The sequence below is a fragment of the Canis lupus genome, chromosome 25, assembly GCF_048164855.1.
Source record: "Canis lupus baileyi chromosome 25, mCanLup2.hap1, whole genome shotgun sequence".
NCBI classification, from domain to species: Eukaryota; Metazoa; Chordata; class Mammalia; order Carnivora; family Canidae; genus Canis; species Canis lupus.
In genome coordinates this window covers 22,836,060-22,845,139 of record NC_132862.1, presented here as the reverse complement: position 1 = coordinate 22,845,139, position 9,080 = coordinate 22,836,060, and the positions used below count along the sequence as shown (strand labels likewise).

At 35.6% G+C, this 9,080-nt stretch overlaps 1 protein-coding gene across 3 annotated transcripts in view; it reads right to left on the bottom strand.

Annotated features, from left to right (window-relative positions):
• Positions 1-1,729: 1,729 nt before the first annotated feature.
• The window catches only part of BCAT1 (branched chain amino acid transaminase 1), a 107,150-nt gene continuing 99,799 nt past the window's right edge, over positions 1,730-9,080 (bottom strand). For all 3 annotated transcript variants that reach the window (XM_072798650.1, XM_072798649.1, XM_072798651.1), the window contains exon 11: positions 1,730-8,268. In XM_072798650.1, coding sequence (XP_072654751.1) covers positions 8,227-8,268 — 42 coding nt within the window. In that variant the 3' untranslated portion in view covers positions 1,730-8,226. The remainder of the gene's footprint in view (positions 8,269-9,080) is intronic.

Below are 9,080 nucleotides of genomic sequence, written 5' to 3'. Positions count from 1 at the left end.
GAGATTCTCTCCCTTTCCCCTGCCCCCACTCAAGTTCTCTCTTGCTCTCTTTCTCTCTCAAATAAATAAATCTTTAAAAATAAAAAATAAAACAAATGCAGTTTAATTGCCTCTTTTCAATTTAATCAATAGAGCTTAAAAATAGCTACACTGCACTTAAGATATTTTCTGCTTGAATTTTGGAACCCTAAAATTTTTTTCATTAGTTACTCTCATAGATTTTTCAAAAATCCTATTAACAGTGACTATGGAGACTAAGTGACTTTGGAGAGAATGACCATGGATTTCAGTCAACATTGTCCCTGCTGCATACAGACATTACTAGAGAATAAGCCCAGTGATTGTTCTCCGTGCACATAAGAAGCATCTACATCTTGGTTGTGGGTTTTTTGGTTACAAGAATGTGATCCCGCAAGTCATCATCATTATAAATAAAGTCAAGCTACAAAAGAACATTTCATATAAAGATAAGTTATCATAGTGGAAGGCAACTATGATATGCCATGTTGTGGAATCAGATTCTTGGTTTTAAAAATATGCTTACGATCAAATTCAATCAGCTTAGCAAAAAAATAATTATAAAGATTGAAAATTCCTCATTCCTTCCAGCCCTTTTTTTTTTTTGGCTTGCTAGTAAACTGATGTGGAAGAGACACTTTCTCCCCTGAAGGAGACTGCTGTCTCAACTGATAAATCATATAAGCTCCAGTGAATGTATGTCATCACCCTCAGGAATGACAGGTCTATCTTTGTCACTCTTATGGGATTTGATCATTGATGTTGTAAGAGAACTTGACTAATAACCTTCACCTGGACCTTCCAAACTCTGCACATAACTCCTCAATAAAGATCTTGATAAAGGCTAATATTTTCACAGGTTGACAGGGTTGGGAGAAGAGGGTCACTGAGCACTTTGACACTTTTAAGTCAGTTTATAGTAACTTGAAAAACCTTAGGTTTTGCTGTACTTGGCAATCATTGGGACAAATCACAAGAAAATGAGTATATGTGACCCTCAGAATGCATTCGGCTCATCTTCTCAGATATGTGCACATGAGGGCAGTTTATACAAGGTCTGGTTTGACTAAAAGGACACATCATTGATGTGAGTTTCGATGGAATGCCTTTCACTTTATACTGTGTTTTTAATTCTAAAGCTAGTTAGCTACATATGGGTGTGCAGTATCTGTGATATAGATCCACTATGACAGTCACTAGGAAGAAGCAATCTATTCCCCTTATTCTGTGCAAAATTTAAAACAAAACTGAATTTGAGGTATCTAGGTGGCTCAGTCAGTTAAGTGTCTGCCTTTGGCTCAGTTCATGATCTCAGAGTCCTTGAGATCATGCAGTAAGTCTACTTTTCCTTCTCCCTTTGCCCCTCCCCACAAGTCCTTCTCTCTAGTAAATAAATACAATCTTAAAAAAAAATAGACAAAGCTAAGTTTTACTAAAGACAGATCCATACTCAGAGGAAAGGACAATTCTTAAAAGCCCACTTATTTCTATCCCAATGTCTTAAAACAGATTTAGATTCTACACAGGTGTATGGTTCCAGGTCTTTCTGGTGTGTTCAATTCTTTTCCCACTCTCAATGTCATTTTGGTTTAAAAATACACTACATTTACATCCTATGACCAAAAGCCTTGGAACATCACAAAAGTGGTAATGAAGGATTCTATTTCATGCATCCAACAAATGCCGATTTCAAGAGACTACACAAACAGGATTCATTTAAGTTGTTTTATTGATGACAGAAACAAGTGCATAATTAAAGATTTGATGAGGAATCTGCAAACAATAAAGAATGTGTCCGCTGCCAGCAAAATACAATTATTCCAGGTCCTTTAGATGCTACAATTATAGAGTTCTTTCACACCAGATGGTTCATATGTGACAAAGCCATTTTAGGATGTTTAATTGTGCTTCTACAAAACCTTCAAAGAGTGAGGTAGTTTCCTTTACCCACGTTATTCTCCACATTTCCATTACACTTTCAATAAGCTTAAATCCTTTAACATAACCTTTAAATAATTTTTCCTGAAAGCCAAGCCTTATTTACAAAGTCTTTCTTTCTCTCGATCTGATTTTTCTTAAAGAGAATTTCAAGAATTACTACACAACTAGAAAAAATTGAGACAATCAATGTGGGCTGGGCTTTTTCATTGAAATTAGATTTAGGTGAAAGAGAACACATTCTAAAAACTCCATAGTTAAGCTGATATTCTCCTGTTTTTATCTATAAACTCTGATTTAAAAACTACTTCCTCAAACTACTTATTTTCTCTCAGCCACCATTACCAAGTGCAAATTCTTCATCACAGTGGGTTAGGCTCTGTTTATTAGCTTCTCAAGTCCACTACAGAATCCTCATTCATTCTCAGAAGTCACCAGGGAAACATCTGCAGAATTTATAGATATGTACAGATTAGCTAGCTTATTTTTAAGACCTCAAAATCCACTTACAGCCATCCACTGGAGAGAATTCCTGCAGTCTTCAAAAAGTTATCAATGAAGTAAAAATTGAGGCAGATTATTTGCATTCCTTTGTTAGCCCTGAGAAAGACTTTAATAACCACTGTGAAATCAACTTGGGGAAACTGCAGCATGATTTTAGTTAAAAACTAACTGTCCATATTCAATGAATTTCCAAGTCAGTTGACCTTCACCAAAGAAAAGGAGACGGTGGTCAATTGTATTTCTAAGGCGAGTTGCGGTGGGGGTGGGGGCAGGGCAAAAGTCACAATCTACTCCTTTGTCACTTATTTTTTCAGCCTTAAGAAGCTTCACAAATCTTGAATGGTTGATGACACAATAGATCTTACAGACTATGCAATTACAGAAGTCTTACCTAGATTTGTAGTGGTTTCCACGTAACAAGACCATCAGATTATTATCTCAAGATCAACGCATAGTCTTAATATCTGATTAACTGGCCACTGCACTTAGCCCCTTCCTAATTGGCACTGTTTGTATTTGGCACCTGTGTGGAAGCTGAAGATGCCACTACCTGACAAAATAAGGAAAAGGCTTCTCTGGGCAACACAGAACCAAGTCTGATTTGTTCTATTCCTTCCCCTACCTTGTTTTTTTCTGACGTCTCTAATTAAAAGTTTCTTCCCCCCATAAGAATAATGGGTAACAAGGAACCCAGCCACTGTGAAGTGGATGTGCAGAGAAATCTGTCAATGAAACTACATTTCAATTCATTCTCATACCACAGCCTATTGTCAGCTCTTATCATCCCAGCAGTGGAGTAAGTTGAACATCTTACAACCCAAGATTCAGGCCTTATTAACAGGGTCTACAGTGGCATGAAAAATACAGCTCCAGACAGAAGTCTACTTGACTTCAGTAATTGTGTCCAGCAGATTTTAAAGACAGCTTCATTTTTCTAATACTGAATTTCATGCTTTTATCATTCACTAAAGCAAATATGTTTACTTATATCTGATCCCAGGGAATTATTTATCCACAAATGCTATTATATCTTGTTAACTTTTTAAAAATTAAGTCCCCCAAATTAATATATGAGAAGTCTTTTCATACACTGTGTATGCTGAAGAGAAAAATCACCTTGTCCTACCTTTGAATTTTTTAAAGTATGTTTTGGCAATGGTGAATATGACTCTCTTTGCAATACTTTTAAATTTAAATTCAGTTAATTAACACATAATGTATTAGTTTCAGAGGTGGAGGTCGGTGATTCACCAGTCTTATATAGTACCCAGTGGTCATTACATCATGTGCCCTCCTTAATATCTTTGCAGTACTTTAAATAACCTTGCAAAACCTCAAACCATGAAAAATCATTGATTTATTAGTCTTCCACCTGTAAGTTTGAGTAGGTGGATCCATCATTTTCAAGCAAACACTCCCAACGCTTTAATTCATGATAGATATTTTCCAGAAAAAAATGCATCCTAGGAACATTTTATTTCAATAATATCTGACTTTGAGATTAAGATCAGCAAAGATGCTATAATCTAATGTGGATCTTTCATTAGATGAACCATGACAAGTTAACACTGCTCCAAAGAATGCAGTTAATAAATATACTAGGTAGGTTGGCAATAAGTGATAAACCAAGAGTGCTGATGTGAGGAAAGCAAGATCCCTTGTTTAGGTACAATTACCTCGAGCAATAAAACTGATAAGATGAAGAATTTTAACCTGTGGTGTCTAATGTAGGCTTCCCTTAACTTCAGGAGCTCAGACACTGCATGTCACGTAGGTGGTGCTATGCTGGGCTTTCTTGCTGCTACCATCTGTGACCTTTTTTTTTTTTTATGGTAATATTTTGAGAAAAGAATAGAGGGAATTCACACCACATAGCGGCTGAATACCTCTAAATAATACCCTCACGGAGTAGTTTTGCCCTAGAAGGAAGGAATGAAAGAGGGAACAAATTTCCTTTAAAAAATGAGATGAAAATGCTCATTGTGATTTCTTGATAAGAGATGTGTTCAGCCTGTCATCTCCTTACTAGCTAACTGCATTGAATAGTTTTACCCAAAAATTTTAGTAGAGTAAAAACTCCATGAGTATGTCTTTTCTAAAACTAACTTCCTAATCCCTACTGCTAGTTACATTAGATATAAATTTGTGGGTACTCAATATTCGTCAAATTAATTGACCAAATGAACTATAATCTCTATGATCTTTGTCATAGCTACTGCTTACTGAAAAGCTGCTACTCTGTCCCCTTTTGGGGGAGATATCTGGAAAAGATGTGAGCAAACCCTAATTGTTTTGGTAAGGCAAAGTGACAGGTGTTATGAAGTGTCCACTAAAATTATTTGTGAGCGTTACTATTTATAAGTTTCTGCATATTCACATAAGAAGAAATCCACATGACAAAATTCTTGGATCACATTTAGCATCAGAACATGAAATAGGGGATCCTTACAATGTCTCTCTAACCTCTAAGCCCTTTGCTTTGGTCCATCTCATGAATACTGATTGCCCTAAATATTTTAGAATATATAAAGTGAACAAGTGTTGTCATTTTCTGCTTAAAATACATTTTTCCAATCATACCAGTAAACTGAAAATATACTTTTAAAAAGGAACCTTTTAAGGAGAAAGAATCCAGTGACTGAGCCCTGAGTGGGAATTTTATTCTGGCAGCTGATGCTGTAACACAAACTCCCTAAAGTGGAGCTGATGCTACCTCCCTAATGAAAAGCCTCCTACAACTCTTTTGATCAAGATAGGCTCATTGACTCCAGTGTTCAAGAGTGCTGACGGGAGGAAAGCAAGATCCCTTGTTTAGGTACAATTACATTGAGCAATAAAACCAATACAATGAAGAGTTTTAACCTGTGGTGTCTAACGTAGGCTTCCCTTAACTTCAGGAGCGTGGATACTGCATGTCACATAGGTGGTGCTATGCTGGGCTTTCTTGCTGCTACCATCTGTGACCTTTTTATTTATTTATTTAAATATTTTGAGAAAAGAATAGAGGGTATTAAGTAGAAAAAAATGTGATTCCCTTACAAGTTTTATTTCTCTTTCCCTTTTCTTTTGTACTTTTGAAAGCAAAGGTGAAAACAAGTATTAGTGCATTCATCCTGCCAGACGCCAAGTCCTAGACAGCAGGGTGCACACTCCTGCACTTGAGGCTTCTTTGGGAGTATCATGATGCAAATCCTTAATAAATGACTGTAACAAAGACAACTTCTAATAGCAAATATCTTTAGGAAACGCCCAAGTTTTGTTTATATCTGAACACTTCATTTTAAAATCCTGGTTTCTACCCATGTGTTTAGAAAAAAGCTGACAAACTTGGTCTGAAATGTAAAAACTGAAAAAAAGTGGGAGGAAGGGAACATGCAAAATAAGTTAATCATTATCATTCTAAGTGCCACCAGTTCTGTTTATATTCATGCACATGTGAATTGTTGAATCTCATTTGATCAACCCAATTAAACATTAAATAATTGCAGCCAATTATGCAAATATCAGCAACAATATTAATTTGTTGATCTTTTTGAGCAGATTAGCCTCACATGTTCCTAATGCTAGACTATCTTGCGCCATAAATGATCAATTAGTGTTAGGATAACTAAGTCTTGAAGAATGGATAATTGCCTAGTTATAATGTGTCACTCTTGCTGTATTAATCCACTGCAATTAAACAAATAGTGCACAAGGAAAAAAGATGTGCAGATGTTCCTTTTAAATCTATTTAACAAGTTAGTGTCAAGGTCAATTTTCTGTCTTATTACTTAAAAGAGAATGGCAGATTGTGTTCTCTGTTTTAGGAGACCTCCAGTTTTTTAAAATGTATATCCTTAGTTTTCACTCCATCTGGTAGAAAGGGCTTAAAATGCTCTTAAGGTTTGATGAAAGAAATCATAGAGACATAATGTCAAGACATATTGTTCTCCAACTTTTACAACGGACATGTGTTGCCATACTAAATTTAGAGATGCAAAGTATAAAATGTATTTATGGCAAACAAATGATTTCCGTTTCTCATAGAAATGTGAGTCTAGTTATTAAGTGCTACTTGACAAGTTAGAATTACCTTTAAGTCTTTTCTAGGCCACTATATTAAAAATGAGGTCACAGGATTTAGCCAGGGCAAATGCATATCCTTAGAATACTACTAGGTGAACATATGTAGAGGACAGTTAAAGCACCTGAGGCCTGAAAAGAATACTCTTCCAAGACTTCAGATCACCAATTAAAAGCCCCCTAAAAGATATTTTTACAATTCCTTTTCATCTTGTACTTCCCTAATTTCCATCTTACCATTCCTATCTAAAAGGACCCTATGGCCAAAAGTCTGGGAAAAGAATCAAAGCCCCATTTGCTATGTGTTGCTAAATGCCTTAAGGAAATTTTTCTAACACATCAAACTTTTAGAGTGTTTTTTTTCTTCTCCTTGTTCTGAAAAGAGAATGAAATATGATCAGCAAGATGAAAGTTATTAGAACTGAGGGAAACCAAAATATAATGTCTGAGAGTTGACCTTCCAAGGGTAAATGTTTTCTAGCAAGATCTGACTTTACCCTAGATAAACCAGGATTCAATTTTAACTCACAGCTCCTAAATGAGGAAAATAACATCTAGAATTGCTCTCCCTGTACCCTAACAATGTGATCATCCAATCTCCAGTCAACAGAAATGAACACCTCACATACGAAGAATACCTCTTTGCTTTCTACCAAAAAGCTAGATAGGAGGATTTATTTTGTATTTAAACAAATGTCATTTCCATTTGGTTGGTATGATATCATGACCTCTCTAGAGCTGTTATTTCAATTCCAAGACAGTCTTCAAATACAAAATAATCCCTCCAACAAGCTATGACTTTGAGTATCTCTAATGACTTAACAGTCCCTGGAAAATAAAGACAATATGAGGTAAATGTACACAATGTCAGAATCAACCACAAATTCTAATTAAGAAGTTTCATAATATAGAAACAAAGGTGGTACACTTCTATAGAAGCTAAACGTTCAATTCATTATTTAATAAGTATCTATTATATGCAAGGTAGGGGGATACAAAGATCTCTAAGGCACGAGATCCTCAGTCTTGTATTGGAGACTGACAAATAGCCAATTACAATACAATGCAGAAAGGACAATGGTAGAAACATGCACAGGTCTTGCTGATGTACAAGGAGAGCCCATCACAGACTGTGACATCAGGAAGAAGAGAGAGATTTACCTTAAGATGGACACGGCAGGGGTAGGGGGTGGGAGTTAGGGTGTGGGTTGCAAAACAAATGTGATGAGAGGAAAATCAGCTTTTCAAAGTCTTGATCATAAAAATCCAAAACAAAACCCAACCATTTTCTGAAGATGAAGATACATAACAGGAAATGTCACCTACTAAATTTACTGAGATCAGTTTTCAAACACAAAGAAACTCATTTGGTTGAGGAGCAGAACATAACTTATGCTAAGGAACAAACATTTTTGTATCTGAGTAAAGTATTGAGGGAGGCACTATGATTATTGAGGAATATTCTATGCTGTATGGCTTACATGATCATCTTTCCAAGAGAAGGTAAAGTAAGCTTCTACTACTAGGTTTACAAAATACCACTTGATTGCAATTCATTTTCTCTGGCAGGAGGAAAAAAATCACCCTGGAAACACTGATAATACAAACTACATCACACACAACTAAAAATAGAGAGCTAAATAAATCTATCGTAATTCAGCTGCAAGTGTCTCAATCGCACAGATGATATCCCGTATTTTCCATTCAGGACACTATGATTGTCCAGTCGCTCTCTTCTCTTCCATACTACAACAAAAGCAAGAAAACATGTTTAAGTGTAAAAGCTAACAGTGCAGAAATCGCTTAGAAACTTGGTAACACAACTAATATTATACAAAAGATATGTTCCTGTTTTGAACATTAAAAGCATATTCACATTAAAAATTTAGAGAGAAACAATCAAATACCTGGAAAGAATCACACATTTTATAACTGTGTTCAAATTTATAGCTGGTGTAGTCTCTAAGTAATGTCTTTTTATTACTGTTCTGTATTTAGCTTCTGCTTTCCAAATAAAGTAAGTTATATTTAATTATTGTCATCTGTACTCTACAGAAGTTGATGCTTATAAAGTTTATCCCCTGGACCAGGAGCATCAGCATTACCAGGCAACTTGTTTGAAATGCAAATTCTCAAGCCCTAGCTCAGACTTCACTGAATCAGAAAACTCTGGGGATAGGTCCTGGCAACCATGCTTCAGGAGGCATTTCCAGGTGATTCTGACACTAAGTTTGAGAGTCACTGCTCTAAAAGCCCCCTTCTTGAGAGTGTTGGGTTTATGGAAAAAAATTAAATTGACAAGCCATGAGGCTCTGAACAGCAACTCTGTTCTCTAAATTAGCATTGTGTTATGTTAGCATCACAATTTTTCTTATTCCTTCAAAAGTTATGGAACTACATCATAATCAGAATTTGATTATTTGCATCAGCAAGTAATTCGCTTTCACATATCTGAATTTTCGTACTTAAAACTGAATTAAATGAAATAAAGATATTCCAGATGTCAGAAGTAAAAAGCTAGTTTTGATTCATTTGTTCATTCATTCATTCATTCATTC